Here is a 26,538-nt window from a genome sequence, read left to right on the forward strand (position 1 = left end):
GAAAAATATGAATTAACTTCTAAAATATTTTAGTATCATTTAATAATGTTATTTTTAATGTAAGTATTGAATAATCTAAAATTGTTATTTTAAATTTATATATATGCAAGATGGATTAAAAACTTTTAAAAATTGAATTAGACTAATTTAAATTATTTTTTTATTTGTAGTCAGATCCTATATAATAGAATAATAGGTTAGATTTTATAAATTTTATAGAATAAAATATAAAAACTTTTCAGGTTGAAAATTATTGTATAAATTATTTATAAATTTATTTCAATATAGATAATTATTATATTCATTTTTCATAAAATACTAATAATACCAATGTGTATTTATTTTCACACTAATAAAAAATACATAATAATATTTATAAAATTTTAAAAATATTTAATGATATAATTAAATAATTATTTAATATATTTATTATTCTACTTCTCATTTAGTTGTAATAAAATTTGTAACATAATTTTAAATTTTTAAAGAAAATTTAAGACTAGTGAATTTTTATTTCTACATGTTAGAAATAAAAGCAAAATGATAAAAATGATAAAAAAACATTTTTATTATATTTTTATTTCTGCGATCGTGAGTCCGACCACAGTTTGTTTTCTTTCTATTTTGTCTCTCTGATTTTATGTTAATTTTTTATGTAGGGATTAATTTTTTTTAACGATCTACGCTTGGGAGTAAGCGTAGGGGTTAAAATTTTTTACAATCTTTTTTTTTTATTTTTTTAATTTGATATCAGACAGTCTAACTTAAGTGACTAATTTTGAGATAATAAATCCGATCCTACATCGACTGTATGTTAAATCAAGTGGCAAAAGACGATTCGCTCGCTTTCAGTACCCCTGTTAACTTCTCCCTAAGTCAACACGGAGGAAGTAAATCACGGATGACTACTAATCATTAGTGTAAATGGTTAAGACATAGAAAAAATTATACTCGGTGACGTCAAATTTTAATCCCAAAATATAATATGATAATATTCTATATTTTAATCATCGCACCACCGGAGGGGACATGCAGTTAAATCAAGATAATCTATCAATCCAGTCATACATTAAATAAAATTTATTTATTAATTTGTTAAAATTTAGACTCAATATTAATTAAAAAATTAGGAAGAGGACTTGCGACGGACGACGGTTATCCTGCGACTAATTTTTTTTTTCTTTTATCGAAATGACAAATGGCAAAATAGTAAAGTAATAAGAATGACTCCCGGTCGACCACGGTTAATTCGATCCTACCTTTAAGGGCACTGCCCTCACCTCTCACAAAAGAGGTGGACCCCACAGCCATGCAGGTGGGTCCCACCCACTTGCATGTGAGAGGTGAGGGCAGTGCCGGTACAGGTAGGATCGAATTTATCGTCGACCACGCCATTGTCGTTGCGCGGGAATCAAAAAGTAAACCTATCCTGTTGCCACGTGTCGGTGCAACTCACCTGCGCCATCCTGACGACAGCCGCGTGTCCTGCCGCTCACCCGAACCGGGTTAATTCGATCCTACCTGTACAGGCACTGTCCCAACCTCTCACATTAGGATGGTGGGACCCACACTTAAGTAGTGGGTCCCACCACTTCATTGTGAGAGGTTGGGGCAGTACCTGTACAGGGTTTAGACCACCTGTACAGGCAGGGTGAAATTTACCCCCGAACCGGGCGTACAGAGCGAGTCGGTCGACGCCTTAAACCACCCGCCGTTGGCGCGACCTCTATGCTACGCCTTCCCTCCTCTCACTCTTCGTCTCATTTAATTGACTCCGCGTCAGGGGCGGCGGATTTAGGCAGCCGGCGATCTCGATGGAGCAGATCGTAGCATCACTTGCCTCTTTGGTGCGGCCGCCGCCCCCGCCGCCGCCGTCATCCCGTGAGCAGATCGTCATGGAGAAACCAAGAGAGGAGAAGGAGAGAGAACTGGGAGAAGTGAGGAGGAAGCCTCTGGAGAGGACGGTGGAGGTTAAAGGGGGAGGATGGATCCTCATCCTCGGCGGACTCCTCGTCGCATCCGCCGCCGCCTCCATCGTCGCTCGCAGAGCGCAATCAAAGCGATCGGCGAATGAGAAAGGTGAGGGCTTGGACGGCGATGAAATGTGAGTTCATCACGCTCTTTCTTAGATGTGGATTTCTTAGGGTCTATCTATCTGATTACATGCTTATTTATGATTCGGATTCTCTTTTGGTCCTTATGCAGACAGGGAAAGGGCGACATTGATAGATCAATCAGCGTCCAGGTACTCATAATTCGATCGATTAATTCTTGTGTTCTTGGAAATAGTTAGTGTTGTTACTTAAAATTAGTAATGTTAGTGCAATTGTTTAGCCTTGATATGTAGTTTAACCATACAGGAGGATGATTCTGTCAAACCAAAGGAAAGTTTTTTGGATGATGAAGAACTTCCTATTTGCAGCAAGCCTGTGATGAACCACCTCAGTGATATATTTTTGAGGCAAAGAGACTTGGCACTGCATAATGAAATAGGGGAAAAAGATATTAGCTCAACTGATCAATGTGGAAATTATGAGCCTCAAGAACAAGTTCAGCAAATCTTAGAAAACTCTCAATCTGTTCTCGTAGATGACACAAAAGAAGAAGACGACGAAGAAGAGCCTATATTGGTTGATTATCACATGGATGTAGTGAGAAACCAGAGAGTATCAGTCTTGGAGAAAACAGAGTTTGTTTATGTCGGGAAAGTAGGAAAAGTAGAAGTTATGTCAGTTCTGAAATCTGAGTTAGAGATGAGCCAGCAGCAATTTGAGGAGCTTTTAGATGCACATGAGATCGCTTTAATCCATGGAGAAAAAGATGATCAAGAAGATTCGGAACATGGAATGAACCATCATCGCCAAACTGAGCTGGTTGTTCAGAGGTTGATACCTGCATTGGGCAATGAAGATAAAGAAGATGAGTCCTCACCAAGGAAGCACAAACTGATGCAAATGAGGAAGTGCGATGCAATAAACATGGCAAACAAGAATGTTGGAGCTATCATGATAGAGAGAGACGAAGAAGATTTAGTTTTTGCAGGGAAAAGTTCACCCAGAGAATTTGAGTTTGAGATGGCTGAGAGCAAACCTAATGTATCAGGAGAATCAGAGCCGTTTGCAGCAAAGGTAATGGATGAACAACAAGAAGAGGCAGCACCACAAGGTGTACTTGAAGAGACAAATTCTCAGTTGCCGATAAACCAAGAGCAGACTGAACAATTTTTAGACGAATGTAACCACAAAAATGTTGAAGAGATATTGCTTGTTGAATCTGAGCCTGAGATAAACCGTCGCCAAACTGATCAGATTTTGGAGGAATGGACTGATCAGATTTTGGAAGAGTTGGAGCTTTCCTCGGTCAATGAACAAAAGGAGTCATCTGAGTCTCAGATCCAGATGACCGAGTCCAATTCAGAAATGTTGACAGAATCAGAGTCTTTATCACTGAATGAAGATGGAGGGGAAGAGGTCAAACCATCATCAACTGAACTTCAAGAAGAGACAACATCTGAGGTGGAGATGAGCCAACCACAAAATGAGCAACATTCAAATGATGCAAAGCTAGAAAAAGAAGAAATTGAAGAAAAAAACATTGCTACTTGCATTGAAGGGAGGAAGAAGATCACAGAAAATATGATGGCAGAAAAGCTCATGACAATTAGAGAGAAGGCAGTGATATTAGAGAAATTCCTAATGGATATTCCTGAAAGATTGCTACTTGCATTGCTGGTGATGGCACTGACACTAGTGCTTCTTTCTTTCTTTCTTGAAAAGTGATGGCTCCCAGTAAAGCCCTCTCACCAGCCCTCCCTATTGGTTCTATCAGGTCCTTTTGTCCCTCTAATAAGAATTTACAGAAAATATAGCTGTAATTTTTTGGTTCTAAAATTACTTCTTGGCATAGTTTTGCCCTGTTATTTGCATCAGAATCACGTAATGTCTCTGTTTACAGCCAAGAAATTATTCCAAGGTACCAATTTGTGTCTGAAGCTTTTGGATTTTTTTTGTTATGAGTTAACAAAAACCCCAAAGAATTAATGGTGAAGATACAGTGTCGATGATAACTTTGTGTTAAAGAGATGAGGAAGAAGGAGAAGAAAAACACTCTGTTTGATGAGGTATAAAAATTGGTTGGAAATTTTTTTTCTATGTTTGTGGTAGAGAGGAAAATATTTTTCTTATGAGAAATCTAATCTGCTGGATCCACCTAGTTTGCCTATTGACTTGGCTTGACCATTCGCTTGGACTATTATGTAGGATGATTATAAATGATTCATGGACAAGTTTGATGTTCAACTTGACAAGAGTTTGTTTAGATTCGTTCAATACATACAATATCAAGTAATTGAATAAGCTTGAATAATTCGTTAAACTAAACAAATAAGTTTAAACATATACATGTTCATAAGGTTGTATATGAATCGAACATTCATGAACAAACTTGATGTTCGACTTTATAAGAGCCTATTTATATTCATTTTATATATACAAGATTAATTAAATGAATAAGTCTGAACAATTCATTAAACTAAACGAATAAATTTGAACGTATATATGTTCTTGAATAATATTTGTGAATAAATGTTCATGAACCGTATTTTTGAATCATGTTCATTAATAAAAAATTTTATCGAATATTATCAAAGTCAATAACCAGGTAAATAAGTTTAAAATATAAAAGTTTCAAACGATCAAGTAAATTTAAATTGAGAGTTCAAAGTAAATTTAAATTGAGAGTTCAATATCATCTAAATAAATCAAGTTCAAGTCAAGTTCAAGTCAAGTGTGAGTCAAGCGTGAATAATCATTTTTAACGATTTGACTTATTTTAGGTTTGGCTTGACTCGATTGTCTTATCAAATAAGTTTGAACATCATAAAATTTGATTCATTTACGGTCCAAATGTTTAGTTTATTAATATTCATGAATAGCATGAACAATATTTGTAAATAATATTAATAAAACTCTTATTAACATCTTAAATAAGAGAATAAATGCTCAATTTACTTAGGATGATAGGTCATTACAGGAGTGGATTGCACGAAAGTTGATACCTCAATCTATCGTTTACTAGATGGAGAATGCCACGAAGGATCGATTTTGGGGATCACTTTCGGCCATAATTTTATCGGCCCAAAATTGAGACAATGAAACTTTCTTTCCTCAATCACCAGCCCTCCTTTACCTACCCACAAGTCCAACCTCCAGCCATGAACTCACCGCCTACTAGCAAGCCGACTGGTTTTAATCAAAGTTGCTTAAAGGTGAAATTTTAGAAGATTTTTTAAATATTAAATTATAAATAAAATATTATTTTAATATATTTTTTAACTTCCCTTTAGCTTTATGGATAAATTAAAAGGCACTCTTCTAATATTTTTTTACCAACAAAAATGTCTTCAAACTCATTATATAATAGCCAATTCAAGGGACCTGATAGAAGAACAAGCTTAAGAAGATTTCCCTTTTGCCAATTCAAGCTGAATGCAAAAGTAAATAAAGCAAAGAGAAGCCTGTTCTCTTTGCTTCCTCTGCTAGCCTTGCTCTTCACACGTTTAGCTTCAAACTGGTCTGACAGAGTCTCTCTGGCTGAATGATTCGTGGGTCGGAAATTAGAATAGAATAAATAAATAGTCCTTCCTTTTATTTTCTTTCCTTTTTCTCTCTCTTCCTCTTCGCAACTGCGTGGTGAGCACAAAGCGAATTATTCTTTCGTCTTTTACTAAAGAATACCGTGTACTCGTCACTTTAAGCAGCATACGCTAATTTTTGAAGGGACTTCTTGTAAAAGAACTCCGGTGCCCCCACGGGCTGGATCAGCTAGAGAGGTGTCTGATTCTTGCAACTAAGGTTCTGGGGTCAAAGGTCGCCAGCTGCACACGGGATTAAAATCCTGGTCTGCTGTGCCAAAAATTCCTGCGACCCCCAGTCACCTCTCTTGCCCAGCATTAACCGTGATTTACTCCCTCTGAAATTCTGGAGGGCCAGGCCCAGAGAGCCAGGCCCAGAGGGCCGCTAGGGTGACGGTTCCACCTTTATATATAGAGCCTAGAGGGACCAGATAAGGGGTGTGTCTCTTGGAGGGAAGATCAAAAGTGATATCCCATTGAAAAATATCATTAAGGTGGAAGGGAAGGAAAAATTTAAGAGGTGTTTTCTGTTAAAAGAGGAAGAGATGTCTAAAAAGATATTTTTCTTAAAGGTAGGAAGAAAAAAATCTCTCCTCTCCACGTGATTCTTATCCATCTCCACATCACCTCTGAAGCTCTCCTTGCACGAGAACGTGAGTAAATTGTAGTTGGCTTCTTAATGATAAAACCATCGTGTAATAACCTTTCGCATTCGCAGGTGATCAGTCCTATCAAGAAATCATTTTTATCCTTTCTTTCATTTTATAGTCACGGGGATCAGATGAGAAAAGAAAGTGCTCAATTTCAGCACAAGCGAGAACCCCGTTAACAAAAATCTGATAACGGAGTTTTCCTTCCCGTTCGTGAAAATCATGTTTAAGAGAAAGATCGAACTCCGGAAGGTGAGAGAGAGAGAGAGAGGAAGGAAAGTGGGTGTCTTTACGGGAGTTAGCCATGGAGATCTCGTTGACCTCATTGGGATCGAACCGGACCTTGCCCCTCCCGTACGTGAGGACGCTCGTAGTGAGCAGCTTCTTGAGCTTGGGCGACGCCATCACTTGCTTCACTTTGCTCTTCCTCCCGGCTCCCCTTGGAATGGGAAGGACAACAGTTAAATCACGAGATATATTATATGCATTAAAAATTAATCATACTATATGTTAGAATAAATACTCATATAAATATTAACTATACCAACCAATGGAACAACCTTAATCTAAAATCTATTACACCAATAATCTTGTTCTCTAATAATCTTTTGTTTTTCTTGACATTTCTCTCATCAACTAACATATTGATCAATTTCAATCTTATCTCTGGAGTAATGGTACAGTGAGAAAATATTTTTTTAATTTCTCAAATATCTGAATAACGAATATTGTAACATCAGTGGAAGGACAAGGATAATATTAATTTAATATTCTTTTTATCCATTTCTCTTCTTCTCCTTTTATACAAATAATTACCCTTTTCACTCCTCTCTCTTATCCAAAATCTTTAAACATTCACGGTTAACGAGCTACTCTTTACAACAATTGTCAGCCAAAACCTCATGATAATTAACAATTTGCTAGAGCTTGTTGTAGCTAAATACAATTAACGCCGAGATGTGATTAACCATTAATCACAGCAATAAGGTTCAAGGTTTCCGTAATCTTAAGCTAAAGAGGGCCTATCAAAGAAATCATAGGACCACCCATTCAACCATGCATATACAATCTTAGAGGGTGTTTGATTTAGGGGAATAGGAGTGGGGAATGGAAATGAGAATCATTGATTGTCATTATTAATATTTGGATTATAGGAATAGGCATACAAATAAGGGAATGACTCCTTGAAATTGGGCAATAACTCATTCCCATGTACCTCCCCTTTAATGAGTCATTACCCTATTTTCATCAATCAAAATATTCTCTTATTCCAAAAATACCCTTGACCTAAAATTAAAATTTTCTCCCTTAATATCAAATATCAAAATTTATTTATTTATTTTTTCTTCATATCACTTCTCTCTCCTTGTTCTCTCTCATCATATTTTCTCTCTCATCATTTTATCACACACTTCCTCTCTCCTATCACACTCTCTTTCGGTCTTTCCTCTTTTTTCTCATTACACTTTCTCTCTCATCATACTTTCTCTCTCCTCAATCTCTTCCATCACATTCTCTTCCTTCTTTTTTTCATCATACTTTCTCTCTCATCATATTTTCTCTCTCCTCAATGTCTCCCATCACACTCTCTTTTCTCTTTTTTTTTCTCATCACACTTTCGCTCTCATCACAATTTCTATCTCCTCAATCTCTCTTGTCACACTCCCTCTTTTTTTTTTTCCTCAACACACTTTCTCTCTCATCATCTCTCCCATTACACTCACTGTTCTCTTTTTTTCTCATCACACTTTCTCTCTCATCATACTTTCTCTCTCCTCAATCTCTTTCATCACACACTCTCTCTCCCCTCATTTTTTCTCATTACATTTTCTATCTCTTCATCCTCTCCCATCATAATTTCTCTCACATCATATTTTATCTCTCATCGTGCTTTCTTCTATCACACTCTCTTTTCTCATTTTCTCTCATCACACTTTCTCTCTCTTCATTCTTTCTCATCATAATTTCTCTCTCATCATTCTTTTTCATCATATTTTTCTCTCACATTCATCTTTCTCTCACATCTAATTTTTTTCTCTTATTTTCCTTTAAGGGTAAAAAAGGAAATATTGATTTATTCCAATAGAAAGTATGCAACTAATCAAACATTGCTTTTAAAAATGATATCCATGCTCATACCCATTCTCATTTCACAATACAATGATTCCCATTCCGATTCCCAGTCCCATGCTCATACCAAACACTCCCTAAGTTTTAAAGGATCTTGTGTGGAGAACATAATTTTGAAATAATAAACTTTGAAAAATAATTCAAGTGGATTCTATTCGATAAAATTAAAATTTGATAGAAAATTAAAATTCATGATTCATATATATATTTTTTAAATATTTAACTTCTTAGATGATTAAAAAATTCATTATTAAAATGAGCCTAAGTAAAAACCCATTATAGAAAGAAAAAAAAAAAAGCGAAGGGGCACAAAATTGTCCTATACTTGATCCTACAAGGGAAGTGCATAGCCCTGAGTCTGAGCCTGAGCTTGAGCCTGAGCCTGAGCCCACACTTGCGTTAGTGTGTTGGGGGTGCTTTAGGGTGCACTTTACACTAAGCACATATGCATCGTCGATTGCAAGGAGCTTGAGGAGCTTGTGGATTGATGACACAACACAATCCAAAAGAGCAGACTCGGCGAGACAGATATTGTGAATGGGTGCGGTCTAGATCATTGGATTCAAGATAGATTGATTAAGTTCATTCGTATGAGAGGACATTATTATGATCTTTCACATGAAACATAATCTTGATCGTGGGATTAAGTGGATAGATCATAATCATTTAGATGAGAGGATATAATTATCATCCTTCAAATGAGATGCTATCTAGAATTTTAAAATCAGGATCGCCTAGATGAAAGGATATAATTGTGATCCTTTAGATGGAATGTGATCTGAGTTGATTCAAGATAGATGACAGACTTGATTAAATTAAGAAATTCCTCTAAACTTTCACAAAGTATAAATACGGCCTTCACGAGTTTGTACTATCAGTCAATCTAATTGAGAGAGTTAACATTACACACTCATCCTTTCTTGCATTCTGGAAAGTTTAAGAAATATTTTTATTTGAAGTTTTTTGTGATTTATAGTACTGTTATTGTAAGATAAAAATCGTTGTCGTTGTCGTATTCCATGAGGACTATGTGCAGGTAAATTCATCTTAAAAAAATTCTAACCTTGACTTTGCCTAAACAATGTTATACCATTGATTCGGAAGGTAATATAAGAATGTCACATGGATAAAAGAGATTAATAGTCTGACCAAAGTGGTCAGGAAAAAAGTTGAATCAACCCTGATCTCGGAGCATTCTTGGTGCATTGTTTCTTTAGCCTCCTCAATTCTATGGTGTCCCGATTCCAAGATGCCCTTATTTCCTTAGCACCCCAACTGCATGACACTTAGGGACGTAAACAAGCCAAATCACTCATGAGCTATTCGGGGTCTTGGTTCGAAAAAAAATCATTCGAGTTGGTTCAATTAAATTAATGATTTTGAGCTCAACAATATTATCAAGCCAAGCTCGAGCTTAACAGTATTTGGTTCGTAAGCTCTCGAACATGTTAGTCAAGAGGCTCACAAACGTGTTAGTTAAAAGGCTCAAGAACATGTTCGTTAAGATGCTCACGAATATGTTCATTAAGAGATTTGTGTATATAATACCTGATTTTTATGTGCTTCTTGTCAAAGTTATGTTTTTAGGAGATTTTTAAGATTTATCAATAATGAAAAGTGAACAATAATGGTGAATAGTAATTGTGAACAATAAAAGTGAAGAGTAATTTCAAACAATGATTGTGAATAGTAATCTCAAACATTGATTGTTAAATCTAGACATTTTGGAAGGATATTTCTCTCATTACTTTTCAATAGTTATATCTTATTGTTTAAGCTTCAGTCTGATTTTTGTAGGTCTTATAATGAGCTTTCAGTAACTTTTACTATCCAACTTAGTCAGCACAAATTTTACATGCTTAAACCATGAGACATATCTTAACTTTTAAAGACATGAGACAAAAATAAAACCTTTTTATTAAGCTGTCATATAAATTTTACAAGAAAATATACAAACTAGAAAATTGAAAGTATACAAACTAACTTACTTAGTTATAGACTTACATAAGAAAATTATATAAATAAGGTACAAGCTTACATGAGGAAATAACAAGGTTGTTACAGGAGGGTGCCCAGTGTGCCGCTCACGGTGATTTTTTTTGTTTATTTTTTAAACTTTCGGTTATGCATGCCAATAAAATTTGATTTTAAGATTTAGGGGTTGAGTTATACTATTAAGTACAAAATATTTTCAAATCAAAAATTATTTTTGGATGTGCACTAGGTGTGCATGATACGCCTGTGCAAGATATCAAAACTATATATATAGGCTCTTGTTACCCTGTGGACCGTTCGTTGTATAATGGTTCATGACCACAGTGGTTAGGCGTTTGGAATTATTCTAGACGCCTTGATTTTTTTTTTATTTATTTTTTAAAAATTAACATTTTCCTAAATTTTAAATCTTAAATACATATATTATACCTATTGAGTATCTAAAATTTTTTAGTTTTATTTTTAGTTTAGTTTGAACACTATAACCTATCTTTAAACCCTAAAGATAAAATCTAATTTATGCATCCTAAATATATACCTCTTGATCACATAATTTTTTTTAGCTTGAATACTATAAACTAACTCCTAAGTCATAAAGGTAAAATTCAATTGGCTTAACCCTAGGGCTAAAAAAAGGCTACTGAATTAATTGAGGCACCTGGATTGAATCTAGACGCCTCGACCATTGTTGCGAACGAAGTTCAGAGGGCATCGTGTGTGTGTGTGTACTTGTTTAACTTTTAAACAAGCTATTTTCGAACCGAGTTCGAATATAAAAATTAAATGAGTCATTTTCGAATCAAGCTCAAGTCATTCTTGAACAATTTAATTTCATTATGAGTCAAGCTCAAACTTAAGAATTAAAGCTTGAATGGAGCTCAAGCTTAAGAATTAAAGCTTAAATCGAGCTCAAGCTTAGGTAAAATGAACTGAGCTCAAACTCATGTCTCTTAATATTCGGCTCGGCTCAGTTCTATTACACTCCTAATGGCACCTTGACTCCAAGGTACCCTCTTCTTCTTGGCGCGCGCCCCAACTCCTTGGGCACATCCCGACTCCTGGGTGCCCCTCTTCTCCATGTGTTCTCCTTGATACTCTGTCTCCTTGGCGACTCAACTTAGAATTCAAATATATTTTAGGAAAAAGATAATGCACGGTGCCTCATCTCCTAGGTGCCCTCGTCTCCTTGGTGTCCCGTCTCCTCGATCGATGCCTCACCTCTTTGGTGACTTAACTTGGAATTCAAGATTATTGCAGGATGAAGATAACACTTGCATGAATTTCAGGATTCAGGACTATTTCAAAAATAAAATAAAATAACGCTCGTATGGATTTTGGGATTCAGGACTATTTAAGAAAAAAGATAATACTTGCATGGATTTCAGACTTCAAAATATTTTAGGAAGCAAATAACAATCTCGCAGGTGGAGAGGACACGTGGAGGACATAGGGGTCGTCGTTGCTCTAATAGATACAGGTATACGCACGTACGCATCAAAATCTTAATTTTCTCCTCCATTCTTCTTCCACCACCATTGCTAAAAGCTAACTTGTGCGTCGGAATGACTATATCAGAGAAACCCTAGCCATCATCCTAACTATTTTTATTCAATTTTCTTCTGTCCAAACTCTAGCAAATCTCCTCTTCGATCCTGATTGTCGTTAGGCTATTGACGTCAAGTTGACATCCACACCAACTCACCGATGATTCATTCGTCGGCGTTCCAAATCAACCATCCTTCTATTTGTGTTCAGATCGTACCTCTATCATCAGCTCCTTAGACATGTTAAGTTGATCAAAAGTTGATGTTCAAGGCGCAATGAAAGTTATTAAAATCAAAGGGATGAAAAAACCTCATAGAATTTTTTTGATTTAACCCTAAGTCAACTAAAATAACGAGGAGGTGGCTTTAAACAGTAGAACGTTATCCAAACGTGAAAAACAAAATATGAAACATTGCAGAAATAAAATGAAATCAGAGATATGATTTGTAACATTTGGCATCTAGCTGCTGAGGTCTCATCTCTCATGTGCGTGCATGAAAGTGACGATCGCATTTTAAAAATCAAATTAAATTAAATTGATGCATACGAATGAGTTTGACCAAGAAGGAAGGACTGAGGTACAGAAAAGCAAAAACAAGAAACAAGTTGGAGTTGTTGGGAAGTCGTCGTCTTGCCCTTCAGTCAACTTCTCCATATAATTAATTCCCTATTTTTTCAATGGACGCATCCAAGTTCTTAAATTTTCCAAATACTACATTAAACTTTTATATTTATAAAATAAACGCATTTCTTTTTCTAAAATACCTTTTTTTATTAAAAAAATTATATAAAAAAAATTCTTCTACAGCATACAATAGCCTTAGCTGGGTGACCCAATTGGATGAGCGAATCTGACTGCCTTGTCAAATTTAGTCAAGCGATCTAGCCGCACGGATAACTTGATCAATCGACACAACTAGGTGAAAAATTCAGAAATTTAAGTGTCCATTTGAAACAATGCCGAAATTAATTTGTGCTCAATCGAGAGCCGATGAACATGGCAGTTGCTAATAAATTTCTCAGTTGTCACACGCTGTCCAGCTCACTTATTATTACTATTATTATTATTATTATTATTATTATTATTATTATTATATTAGGTAAAATTAAAACATATACATATTTCTAAAAAATATTATATTAGTTATTTTAATGATCAATAATTATGCTTATTTTTATGCATTAATAAATATCCCATGTACAAAATTTATGAGTTGAAATTAATACTCATTAATATTGTCTACATGTAGATTATGACATGTCATAGGATAAAAAATAAAGGGACGTTTTAATTTTTATTATTGTAAAAATATCTTACCACTGTAATAAAAGAGGATGATCGAGGTGTTATTTTAATTTTACAAAAGAAAAGTTCCATTTTGCCTAACCTTTTATTTTAAGAATGTTACATTTTACCCTCTATAATTTAAATTATATAAATAAAATACTAGTGTGCAAACCTTGACCTGTATTTAAATACTCTTTAAGATTTAATATATTTTTAAAATTTTAATTAATGCCGAAACATAGTTACATGCTTATAATATTTAATTATACGTAAAAAATTTAATATTTAATTTAACAATAAATATTTTAATTAAAATTCGATTATTATTTCTATTTATTTATTTTATTATTTCCATGAAGCATCCATCACCATCTTCGAATTCAATATTTCCACTGCACAGGCTTCAACTGCAACCCACGACATTACACTTCTCCTTCCTTTTCCTTCTGCATTAATGGCTTCGTCCCACTCGCTCCTACTCTTCTTCCCTCCCTCCTCTTCCTCCTGCGCCTATCTCAGGACCCTGATCCCAATGCCTCTCCCGCCCCTTCTCCCTTTCCCACCTTACAACCCTAATCTCGCCTAAAACTCGAACAAACTTGCCTGGGATCCCAGGCCTCGAGTCAATCTCACAGCTTCGCTTGCTCTTCCGGGTTTGTTTTCTCTCCGAATGATTGAGGTACGGTGGCCAGTGTAAAGCTCATTCCTTTATCGTTTTAAGATCTGGTTCGTGCTCCTTTGCTGCTGTGCATTTTGTCAAAAGTTGTAGTTTTTTTTTTCTTTTTCTTTTAGGTTTACAAGGTTGCAGTTTAGCTTTCGAGCTTTAGAAGCACTTGACGTTGGGGGGTTACGCGAGATGGTCTCGGAGGGTGGAGGTTTCTTTCATTTGTTTGATCGGAACAGGAAATCGCGAAAAAAATTGTTCCACTATGGAGGCGCTTATTCTGGTATGTTGCTTTTTTTTTCCATCCTTGTTGGTATCAGCCCATTTGTTTCTTCAGACGCTGAAGATTTACAATATCTCCTTACAGAAAAAACAACCAAAGGCAATATGTGTGAAGATAATAAGACAAACACACAACTACACAAGGTGCCTTTTAAACCTCTTTCGTCTTTCCTTTTGCCAATTGGCTTGTAGTTTTGTCTTTGATATGTTTTCCCTTTTACAGATTGATCAAAATCAGTTGGGTGGACAAGCAAGCACCGAGCTTGGCAGTAAATATTATGGTAATTCCGCAAGTGATCAAGAGGAAAGTAGATTTAGAACCCCAGGGGTCGTAGCCAGGCTTATGGGTTTGGACTCTATACCAGCCTCTGGCAATTCTAAACCTGATTTTACACCCTTACATGACTCACATTCTCTTTGGGGTGACAATAATCAGAAAAAAGATGCTGGATATTATTCCAATGATGGTCAGAAAAGAGATGCTGGTTGTTACCCCAATGATGATATATATCATGTGATTACAATAAATAATTTCTATTCTGGAAATACAGAAACAAAGTTTCAAAGGATGCCGAGCAGCCCGATTGAGAAATTTCAAATAGAAATGCTCCCTCCAAGAGGAGCTAAAACTGTCTCAATTGCCCACCATAAATTACTGTCTCCTGTTGCAAATCCCGGTTTCATCTCCCCTAGTAGTGCATCTTATATAATTGAAGCTGCAGCAAAGATTCTTGAACCAGAATTTCACAGAACTACCATGGGTGGAGTTCATTCTTTCAGGTCGCCTCTGAAATCTCTGAAGGATAGTGAATCCAATGGGATGATAGGAATAAGTAGAAATATATCAACACAAATAGAATCATCTGCAAGTACTACGAAGACAGGTGATTCTGCATCTCTCGGAGGACAGATATTGAGAAAAAGTTCAAAGAGCTCGAAAGATAATACAGGCGGCCTATTGAATACAAGTACAGATAAGTCCCAAGCTTTAGGTGCAAAAGGCAATTCAGGTTCCTTTCCAGTTAAAGTAAAGGTAAACTCCCTGAAGGAGGGTGCAAGCTTGAAGAGAAGCACAATATTGGGAAACAAGAATGAGAAATGCAGCTCAAACAAACCAGTTAACAGCCTATCGGATAACCAAAATAGTAACTGGAATAAAAGTGTTTCATCTGTAAATGGTTGCCATGTTCTGAAGAGACGTGATCAGAAGCACAAATATCTGCTCGGTAAAAGCAAGTTAACTTTGCAGTCATCAGTTACAGAGCAACAGGGGACCAAAAATGTTACTAGACATATGTCATCTGAGAAAAGAAAGATTGGAAATGAGTTTCCAGGTAATGATAAAGTGGGTTACAAGAAAGGAATAGGAACTACTTACTCCAACAAAGAGGGAATGCCATTGGGTTGCCAGAACTTCTTGCAGGAGAATATTTTGGTATATCCAAAGTCATCTTCTCAAACAAGTTCTTCTAATGAGAAGTCTCTGGTTCCCCCAGGTAAATCTGGGGCCCTGGTTCAGCATAATTTTGTATTGGACGAACATTTGAAATGCAGGTATGTCAATGTGCAAAAGAATACAGATGTTGTATCTTTTACATTCACCTCACACATAAGAAAGCCCAAGAGAACTTCACTTTCTTCCTGCAACAAGGTGGAAAATCAGGTTAAAAAGAATGAGTATTGTGATGAGAAAAACCAAGATGTCATATGCTCAGATAACCGAATCTTATCCCACATGAAACAGAATGTTACAGAAGATGATTGTTTAGGCATTCTTTTAGAAAGAAAGCTGAAAGAATTAAATACTGGAGCTCAATCACCTTATTTTAATTTACTTAAAAGAGGCAGTGTTTCAGCCTGCAGATCAATTATGGATGATTCAGGTTCTGCTTTTAATGGAAGTAGTGCTGAGCACAAGAGGAAAACCATATTTTCGTCCAATAAATCAGTCTCATTAGCTAGTGATTTGGCAGAATGCAACATAAGCTTCAGACTACAGGTAGATTGCTACTTGATATTATTTTATTTGTTTTCTTAGCAAACTTGCTAATATATGACTTTTAAAAAATAACTCACTTGACATGATCACGCGATGGATGTTGTCAATCTGGAAAATTCTCTTTTCTTCAGTAAAAAGAATGCCTGCCAGTAAGGGTTTGGCATGATGAAATTAAGTCCTTGCATGTTCTCTTTCTTATGCAACAAAGGTAGCCTGCTGCTTTCAAAAATTTGAAAGATAAATTTATCATAAAATTAACCAGTAGCTGTATTTTGTTAATACATATTGGCTACAGTGAAATTGGCTCACTATGAAAATTGTCTTTTCAATCTATAGAATAATTGGTTTCAAAAAGAATTATGATACTTAAATCGGGTTTCAAAGTATTTGAGGTTTTTTTTTTTAATCTGAAGGAGGGTCAACTAGTGAATTCTAACTATGTTTCTTTCCCGTTCACTTCGTTATAATCATCAACCAGATTAGCACTATTCCCATGCTTCTGGGCATATGAAACCATGTCTGTTATTAGGGTGGGAGGGTGGTGGTCCGAGGTGCACTAGTTTAGTGTCGGAGTATGTCTACTATGTTTTTTGTGGCGTATGTAAAAGGTGTCTCTGGCTAAGGCTTTTAACAACATTGGCAAGCAATATATTGTCTGGTCGCATGAATACATGATGAAGTCTCTTCTTGGGAGATTTAGGGACCATGAACATTCACGCTATATGCCTAAGATTTTTGAATGGATTTTGCTATATGCATCAGCATACACACTTCTTATTAAAATAATTATTTATTTGATTATTCATAAAGCCTTTAGTTTAAATTGTTATCAAACTTTGCAAATACAAGAAATTCATAAAGTAAGTGTATTTTCTGACCAAAAAATAAAGGTTTAACAAGTGCAAACTAAGGCCCAAATTTTAAAATGTGTAGTCATAACCAAAAGTTGTTGTATCTTTTCAGAAGCTTCAAAGTCAATGTAAAATTTGATAATCTTCTTTAGGTAGGGTATTAACTGTATTTTCCATCCAATCATAGTCATCATTTACAATCCTTGTGGTAAAATCATACTCTACACTCTACAAATGAAAAAGTGGCTTTTTAGTGGTCCGCAGCTGCTATCCATCAACTCGTCAGATTTCTGAAATTAAGTTTCACGTCAAGTCCATTCCAAGCTTATTTCTTTGTTTAGTCATTTAGTTCTTCCATTTCATTCTTTTTTGGTCCAGGGATCTCTTCCTTTCTTAATTTGTTGTTCTTCAAAAAAGCTTATTGAATTAAATAAAAATTTGGTGAACAATCTTTTACATGTGTTTCCTATTTGCAATATTTAGTTTTCTTTAACCTAATAGTTAGTTTAGTCTGCTGGACCGATTGAAGAACAAAGGATATGTGACCACAAATGCATTATAGAGCTTGCACAAATTGCATTGAATCTGACTGTATAAATGAGATATGGAGAACCTTTATGCATGCGTATGCTGAAACAAGGACTACTTTTAAAACATGGGCCTCTAACCTCGTTTGTTAGTCCAGTGCCCTTTTCTTTCTCTCTTATTGCTTAATTCTCTTTAAAATATAAGGAGGTCAAAGATCACCAAAATGACAACTACTTACATTGTTGGCGCAAGACAGTAAGAGCGTTCATAATGGTTAACTAACCTGTCAAACAGATCAGATCTAAAGAATGTGAAATCTACATAAAAGCGGCTGATATAGAAATTGGAAATCGTGATGAAGTAGTTGCTTCATTGTTTTATAGTAAATTGAGATTTTGATGGTAACTTTGCTGAACAGTCTAGATTGCAGTACTTTGGAGCTTGTTGGTAATGACTTTATATTCTGATTTCCTGTTCATGGCAATTTGACTTGGAAATTGAATGGGGGAAAAGATCAATTTTTGATAAGTTGTAATATACTTGTGGACTCAATGGAGGAAGACATAATTTTTGATAAAGTACAGCAGCAATTCGGCGATTCACTTCAACCATTAACTATTTCCATACCTGGTTAACAAATATTAACTATAGCTAGATGTATGCTCAGTGAAGTGCTATAACAAATAGATAAAATAAGTCTAGCACAATCATAGAATGTAACCCTATCGTGTTTCTGGTGAGCAAGTATCTATTCCGCTAATTGTAGCTTCACCTTTTCATCTTCTAATTGTTATGAAAAAATCAAATTGTAAAGTTACCTATGATTTGTACTAAGTTGAAGCTTCTTCAGCTTCTTTGTGATATCATTATTAATACTAAGAGCTCTATTATTGAATTGGAAAATCTTTCTTTGATAAGAAAAGTGGACTGTCTTTTTTATATATTCTATGCATTTCCATTGTATCCTTCCATATTTAGATGTAGACCTGTGTTACCCCAGGCATCTACACACCTACATAAACCTTTTTTCGGTTATATTCTACCATTGCACATCAAGATAGTTAGCACATTAACAAAAAAAATATCCCTAGATTAGAACTGTGAGTTATGAACTACAATGCTAGTTTTTCTTATGTTTTAGCACTTCAAATATCGTTGGATAAAGTTATGTATTATTTGTTGTTAAACATTCGACTTTTGATTCACTGCAGGAAGTGAGTAGGGGAGGATCTCACAGAAAGGTGGATGAGAATGGCCACCAAGATCTGAGCATTTCATCCTGCCACTCAATTCGAAGCAGCAGCAGTTTCCATGGTTCGATCAGAGTGTTTAGCACATTCATTCACTCGATTCTTTGTTCAACAAGTAAACAATTTAATGTTTCTTTTTGCAGGAAACAAGATAAGTTCCACTTTATGCCCTGATTTATCTGATTCAGTTTCCCAATTTACTGAAAATAGTGGTGGAAAGTTTGTACCTGAAATCAGCGAAGGTAGTCATGCTAGTTCATCCAGCAAGGAACTTGAATATGTGAATGAGATCATTATTAACACAGGCTTTATGTTCGAGGATCTGATTCCTTGTCCTGTGGACCATTCTTTTGAGATACTTGATCCAATTCTTTTTGACAAGTTGGAAGAGACTAGAACCTCAACTCCGAATGAAGCGGAGGAGAAAAGGCTCCGAATGAGGAGGAAGATATTGTTTGACTCTGTGAATGAATGCTTAGACAGGAAATGCAGTCAGTATTTCCGGGCAGGATTCTGGTCATGGTCGAAAGGAGTACTAGCTGTCGCTGCGAAAAATTTGGGAGATGAACTCTACAAGGAGATCTCAGGTTGGAGTAGCAGTGTTGGCGACTGGTTGGTAGATGAACTAGTGAATGGAGACATGAGCAGTCACTTGGGAGCTTGGGCTCAGTATGAAATCGAAGCATTCGAAGCAGGAGTAGAGATTGAATCAGTGCTTTTCAATTCCCTGGTTGAGGAAGTTGCTGCTGGATTCTTATGAGAAACAAGTGAAAAATAAACTGGGATGAAGAGGAGCTTCACATTCGGTCTTTCCCTTTCGAACGAATCAAGATTATAGCTGTCCTTGATTGGCAGGCTATAAAGAAGAGCTTTATGTGCTTTAGTGTGAAGCTCCCTTCGTGCTAGATCCGTCTAAAAATGAGGGAACAAGCTTAATCTTTGTTCCTACTTTTGATTTGCTAAATATGTACAGTTGTTTTTCTTTTTCTTTCCCTGTAATGTTGTATATACAATTCCACTATTCGAATAGTAGTCACTGTGCTTTAGTTTTAAATACCCTCTAAGTGATGATCTCTATTGTCAACTAGTGTCTTCAACTTTGACTTAGAACGTGAGCTTAGCAACACCCTCTAAGTTATAGTTTCTATAATTCGATAAATCAAAATTTTGTATTAAGTTAAGGTAACTAAGCCTAACTAGCTTTTTGAGTTAATAATTCAATCAATCAATCCCATCCAATAATAAAACTATTTGTGTCGAGTACATCTCGTTGTTAGTGTAAATTTCTCATTTGGATAGTTAGGTCGTCAAATCTTCTGAATCTTTAATTTGCATAGTAGGTTGATGTCGACAACATGTATCACAACTCTTCAATTTGTCGATGTATCCATTGTAAGCAATCGACATACCTCTTAGGGCAGACAAGGAATAACTTCGGGTAGTCAAGAGACCTCTTCAAGTAGTCACATTTTAGAGTAGTTTAGACATCTTCTTAGAACGATACGATGATTAAGACATGAGAGATTACCATATTAAGTCATTGGGTCGAAATTCGGCACGTCAGAGCATGTCTTCCCTCATACCTTAACCATTGTATTAATGACTAGTAGTCACTCATGATTTATCTCCTCTGTGTTGACCTATGGACGAGTTGACAGACACCCTGAGATGAGTGAATTACTTTTTACCACATTTTAGACACGCTTTTAAGAAGACATACGTGGTAAAAAGTAACTTACTCATCCTAAGACCATCTCCAACAGTAGAAATGATTTTTAGCTTTTTTCCGCGTGGTCCATCAAAAATGAAGAAACATACCAGAAGTTGAGTTTGAAAAATCGAACTTAGCTGTTTTAATTTTGATGACATGTATGAAAGAGAAGGAGAAAAAAAAATTAGGAAAAACATCTGATGGAGATGTCCTAAGCGTCTTTCATCATCGATCCTATAGTGAGATGAAGAGAGTAAATTATAATGACTGAGTAACCTTTCTAGGTGGACGAGATTTTTATTTTCTAAGAGATTGTTTTCTGGGGATTCAATCTTTGTTCATGTGGTAATCTACCATTCAAATATCAACTCGATTATATCCGTGGGACTAAGACTTAACCCTTTAAGTAGTCTAGGCAACTCTTTCATTGCTACAATCCTCCTAGTAATTAAGTGTACTTTGTGACGTAGTGGATAACTGTCGGTTCTATTGATTCGCCCATGAATGCCAAAAGTGGTCTTTTAAATCCTGTTGATTCCGTAAAATACTTGGAGGTAGACAACTTTTGGATTGTAATGGTTGCAAGCAAAATCTCACATTAAAAATATATGAAAAGGATCATAAACTTATAAAAGAAATATATTTTTATTGGTATGAGATCTTGTGGGTAGAGCCTAAAAATAAAATCATGAGAATTTATGCCTCAAAAATAAAAGGACAAAATTATGAGGACTTATGCCCCTAAAAATAGAATTACAAATTTTGAGGGCTTATATCCTTATTGATAAAAAAAACTAAGTAAAAAATCTAAAATATTCTAAATTTGATAAAAAATAATAAAAAAATTATAATTATTCTTTTATTTTCACATGTCAAATAATTTAGACTTCTCTGTGATAAATATATTAGCTTTAGGTAGTTTAGACACCCCTTTGATGGCTCTCAAGTTACTTAACAAACTTCTTTAGAAAAGTCAGCCTCTAATTTCTTATTTAAGAAGATTTACTAATAATAAATTAAAAACTAGTAAGTGGGCTGTGACTCGCCGGCCTAACGACTGGTCAAAATCCAAGTTGACCTCATATAGTTAGTCAAAGCCAAGAGCCAAAGTTGACCTTGCTCGTGCTCCCATGCGGCAGCCAGAAACCAAGCTTGCCACATGTGCTGCCACGTAAGCTGTTACACAAGTCTACCGCGTGGCCAGTTGTGGGCAACTCCACACCGGCAATAGCAAGTCACGCTCCATGCGAGTCGCGCCGCGTGGCTATTCAAGAGAGGCAGCCGTTTGACAAAGCTTTGGTTATGATGTTTGACGAAGTAAATAAATAAATAATTAAATTAAATTAAATTAAATTAAAAGAGTGAAATGGTGTTGTATAGCAGTTGGGCGATTTCGGCTACTCTATCTTGTTCGGGCTTCCGCCGCAACCCTTTCTTCCTCGTCCATGGATAGTCTCGTCTCCTCCTCCCCCTCCTCACGGGCGCCTCCTTCCCTGCGCCATCTCTCCAGGGCTCGACCTGTCTTTCCTCTTCGACCCCCCTCCGACCTAAAATTCGGGTCTTGGTTGACCCCACGTTGGCCTCTCAGAATCCAAGCCTCCTTTGCCGCAAGACCAGAAGGGCCGCCTCCTGGCCTCCCCGACGCCTCGGGAGTTCCTACTTGTCGGCCGAAGGGGGAAGTTCGCGGAGGAGGAGCAAAATTGGGTGGGATTTCTGTCCCAAAGGTGAGATTTTTCTTCTTCATTTTTCTTTAATAGAACTTGGAATGGAGTTGGACTTGCTTGGAACAAGTTAACTCTGCCGAAGATTGATTTTAACTGGAAAGTAAAATTTGTGCTGAAATTATGTTTGTTATATGTTAGATATGATCATATGAATCATAAGTTAGGTATGTGGAAAAAATTTCTAAGGAAAAGTTAGGATGGATACAGTGGTTAGAAGAGAGCGCCTATTGGAGAATATCGCCTGGCATTGGTAACTACTAAGAGGTTTAAAAATCTAGAAACATTTTACACAAGCATATTATAATAGACATGCTCGTAAAAGAATGGATGCTGTGACATATTTGCAACATCTGTTAGGGTTGCAAAATAAACCTTAGTTTACTAAATGCTTGAATTGACATAGTTGTCATTTTCCTTTGTTTTTTTGGACGAATCTACATTAGCGGGGCGCAAGAGGTTATGTTTGCCACTAGCGTGCCATAGTTATAATATATGAGATGTATGAAGATAACTGGATTGAAAGAATAAATTGGTTGACTTCATTTAAGATGAGGCAAACTTACTTTTAAGCTAATAAATGTTAGATGCTGATGCAGTATGTATATGACTTGGTTTGTCTCCCTCACTAACGTTGATCCATAGCAAAATGTGACTCGCTATCAAGAATCCATGATACTACGTTCCTAGATCAATAATGACCTTGTAAAACTTTCGCATCCGTCTTGCTCTGCAAGTTATATGGCATGTACCATTCTGATCTAGGTCATCACTTCTTCAATCTTATGGGTAAACTCAGGGAAAACTGACATTATGAGGAATTCTCTATAATTTCTTGTAATTTTTGTTTGGTTTACAGACATAATGCTGGAATTCTTCTAACCCAGTTGAAGTACTTGATGACGCTTATCAGTTCAACAAACATATTTGTGGGCTGTGTTGAGTTTAACTTCCTTCTAATTTCTCTCCATCACAAGATTTTGCTATACCAAACTACAATAGCAAACTAATTGGACTGGTAACTGTAGAGTTGCACGAAATGGGAATACTAAATCTCTTTTGCTATAGTTGACTATCTTGGATGTTCTTTGTTTGTTTTAGGCAGCTTCATCATGACTATGCACATAACTTTCAAGTCAGAAGTCCTCATTGTAATGAGTAGTAGATGAATCTGATATGTTGTGAAGTACCACACTAATTTTGAAGCCATTTAATCGAATAGAAATAACTTTGTAAGCAGAGTGGTGAACTAAAACATAGTTATTTGCACACTATAGTATGTTTTGATAGGCATATCTTCTTAAAATAAGCTGTGAAGCATCTTTTATGAATTTCTGATCTTGAGGATGTATTAATGGTCTTGTTTCCCTCTTGAACCACCAACCTCGTTCTCTCACTTCACATAGATCTTGGTGTAATCTTGATTTTGTAGAAGGTTGTATATGTTGTAGATTAGTATTATATCTTGTTATTGACATCAATTAGTTGCGTTTGAGTATCACACTTTACTACTATGTTATGTTTTCCTCAAGTTAAATGATTATACTCTCCTGCTTAAAATTAATGTTTCTATTATATTCATCATGGTTATGCTTTTGTACCATGTGAAGAATTCTTGAATCCAAAGGTCTTAAATAGTGGTTTTACCTTGATCACAGAAATATTGATTCTCTTTAAAATTAGGTTTTCATAATTTGGGCTTTAGTAAATAAGGTAGTTCATAAATGAAAAAAAAAACACAGAGCCATATATATATAGACAAACCTTATTCTGAGTGTTTTTTTTTTCAACAAATTTAATGGTAGTGCAAAACATCTGACTGTTCATTTTTTTATCAAAATTTTTTGACCTAAGTTTGTCATTCTTCCACTTCTTTTTCCTAGTGTCTGTGTTTCATATTTAGTTGAATAATCACAAAGCGCGGTATGAATTGCTAGGAGTCTTACTTTGGGGTTTGAAAATTATTGGGAGAAGTGATTTCAGACTTCTATAATTGCAGAATTACAAGGCTTGTCAAACTTGTGGTGACCTTGAACTTAGTATGTGTATTCTTAATCTAAGACATCTCAATTGTATAATTCACACGGAAGCTTCTTTTACCCTCAGGGCTTGCCAAATTAAGATGATTCATGGGACGCTACCTAAAATTGCAACTTGTTAGTTCAAATCTTGCCAAAATGAATTGGTTTAAGACCTACAGTTTAATGGATAGAAGACTAAGATTTTGAGTTTCTCTGTACCGTAAAGACAATTATGGCTGTACACTTGAAAATGCTTTCTATTTTATCATCAAATATTTACATGACGTGAGAGTGGTGTTGGAGTGTTGTGAATAACTGCAACTCCCAACATACAAGATATTCTATTGTTAAGTGCTTAGGCCATGATTTCTACTGTTGCTTCAACATTCATCGTCTCTCCTTTTTACCTCTTCATATTCCTTTTTGACCTAAACTGGGTTTGGCTTCTCATACAAACATGAAGCAAGAAAGCACACTTCAGTTGTTCAAATGGAATAGTTGTGCAAATCAGCCTCCAAGATGATGCAATTAAGTTGCCAAGATAGACTTTAGAACTACTGGCTTCCTAGTTAGTTTGGGACGTGATCTTGTTTTCTCTGGCGATTCCAATTCGTTTATGTATCACAAGATATGAAATCTTGTCAAGGGTTTAAAATGATACTAATGTAGGTAACTGTAACCTTGTATTATCCAACAAACTCGGTTGGGTGCTTACAAGGATCAGTTCCTGATTACCCTTTTTTTTCTTATCACTCGAAGTCAAACTTGTGTAAGCTTAGGCATGGCTTAACCTCAGTCTTCACTCCACGATACTGCATGTATGATGCAAATAGATCTGCACTATGTTTGATTTTAATCAGTGTTTCATAGGGACTTGTTATAGATGCATACAATTGTTTGTCTTAACATTGTTTTCTCACATATTTTATCTTTTGACAATTTTCCAGGTTCTACACTCTGCTGTAATCGCCCTTTCTGTGATTCTACTTGCAGTAATCCTTCCTCTTCTAACACAACCAGCATTTGCGATAATCCAATCTGTCACCAAGTCAGGCGGACACATCGTCAAAACTGAGTTATTAAGCAGTGCTTGGACTGGCTTTTTTGCCGGTTGCCTGCATACATTATCTGGTCCCGACCATCTGGCTGCGTTAGCACCCTTATCCATTGGCAGATCAAAGATAGAGAGTGCTATCGTTGGAGCCCTTTGGGGTTGTGGCCACGATGCTGGTCAAGTGATTTTCGGCTTGCTGTTTCTTCTGCTCAAGGATCGTTTACACATCGAGATCATTCGCACTTGGGGAACTAGAGTCGTTGGTTTAACCCTTCTAGTGATAGGTTCTATGGGAATCCGAGAAGCTTCTGAGGTGCCCACTTCCTATGTAGCCCTCGAGACCGGGGAGTTCATAGCTGAGCCATCAGTTGCTAGCTCCGCCGGGAAGAAAAAAATTGGATTTGCGACTTTCGCAACCGGCATTGTCCATGGTCTGCAGCCAGATGCGCTCATGATGGTCTTGCCCGCACTAGCACTTCCGTCCCGCTTGGCCGGCGCTGCTTTTCTATGCATGTTTCTCGTCGGCACCGTGTTTGCTATGGGAAGCTATACAGTATTCATCGGTTCATGCACGGAAGCACTGAAAGAAAGGGTGCCGAAGATCACGGAGAAACTGACATGGGCTGCTTCTCTTCTAGCAATATCCTTGGGGTTTGCTATCCTAACAAGTCAGTTCTTTGGCTTCAGTCTGTACTGAATTTTCATTTATCTAGCATTTTGCTAGCATTTCAAAATCTTAACAGAGAAGCACATCCAAGAATCAGGTGTGACAGTAGTTTTTAGCTTTCAGATCTTCAGCAAATATTGATTTTAATTTATTTACTGTAGCCTCAAGATTTTCAACTACATGTGTATCAGTTTTTATAAAATGAAATTCTTGTTGTGTCTCTCTGGTGGTGTAGACAAATTTAAAATGGTTAAAATATTTATTCTTTTAACATTAAACTGATTTGCAAATCAACTTAGGATGGCACAAAATTGTAAATTAAGTTGCAGTCGAAACTCTAATAAAAAAAAATACCCCGGGAATATGGTGCGATGGTAAACGATGGATTATGGATGATAATGAGTCGAATTTAGATTGAATTTTGTATCTTTCATCCCATACAACAACAACAACAACAACCAAGCCTTTTCCCACTAAGTGGGGTCGGCTGTATGAATCCTTTTACGCCATTGAGCTCTATCTCCTATTATATCATCATCTATATTTAAAT

General features: G+C 36.1%; 3 protein-coding genes and 1 non-coding gene across 4 annotated transcripts; all 4 read left to right on the forward strand.

Annotated features, from left to right (window-relative positions):
* Positions 1 to 1,716: 1,716 nt before the first annotated feature.
* On the forward strand, positions 1,717 to 3,991 carry LOC122051120. The gene is made up of 3 exons (XM_042612077.1): positions 1,717 to 2,104; positions 2,206 to 2,245; positions 2,361 to 3,991. Exons 1-3 carry the CDS (start codon positions 1,815 to 1,817, stop codon positions 3,777 to 3,779), a joined length of 1,749 nt encoding a protein of 582 aa, XP_042468011.1. The 5' UTR covers positions 1,717 to 1,814; the 3' UTR covers positions 3,780 to 3,991.
* Positions 3,992 to 5,681: 1,690 nt separating this feature from the next.
* On the forward strand, positions 5,682 to 5,797 carry LOC122054301. The gene has a single exon (XR_006132630.1). It is a non-coding gene; the product is annotated as a U5 spliceosomal RNA (small nuclear RNA).
* Positions 5,798 to 13,616: 7,819 nt separating this feature from the next.
* On the forward strand, positions 13,617 to 19,868 carry LOC122051121. The gene is made up of 6 exons (XM_042612078.1): positions 13,617 to 13,919; positions 14,033 to 14,187; positions 14,272 to 14,330; positions 14,410 to 16,185; positions 18,776 to 18,878; positions 18,958 to 19,868. Exons 2-6 carry the CDS (start codon positions 14,097 to 14,099, stop codon positions 19,572 to 19,574), a joined length of 2,646 nt encoding a protein of 881 aa, XP_042468012.1. The 5' UTR covers positions 13,617 to 13,919; positions 14,033 to 14,096; the 3' UTR covers positions 19,575 to 19,868.
* A 2,024-nt stretch (positions 19,869 to 21,892) lies between these two features.
* On the forward strand, positions 21,893 to 26,208 carry LOC122051122. Its single transcript, XM_042612079.1, has 2 exons — positions 21,893 to 22,249; positions 25,215 to 26,208. The coding sequence occupies exons 1-2, from the start codon at positions 21,971 to 21,973 to the stop codon at positions 26,016 to 26,018; spliced, it is 1,083 nt and encodes a 360-aa protein (XP_042468013.1). The 5' UTR covers positions 21,893 to 21,970; the 3' UTR covers positions 26,019 to 26,208.
* The last annotated feature ends 330 nt before the right edge of the window (positions 26,209 to 26,538 follow it).

Source organism: Zingiber officinale, chromosome 3A (assembly GCF_018446385.1).
Source record: "Zingiber officinale cultivar Zhangliang chromosome 3A, Zo_v1.1, whole genome shotgun sequence".
NCBI classification, from domain to species: domain Eukaryota; kingdom Viridiplantae; phylum Streptophyta; class Magnoliopsida; order Zingiberales; family Zingiberaceae; genus Zingiber; species Zingiber officinale.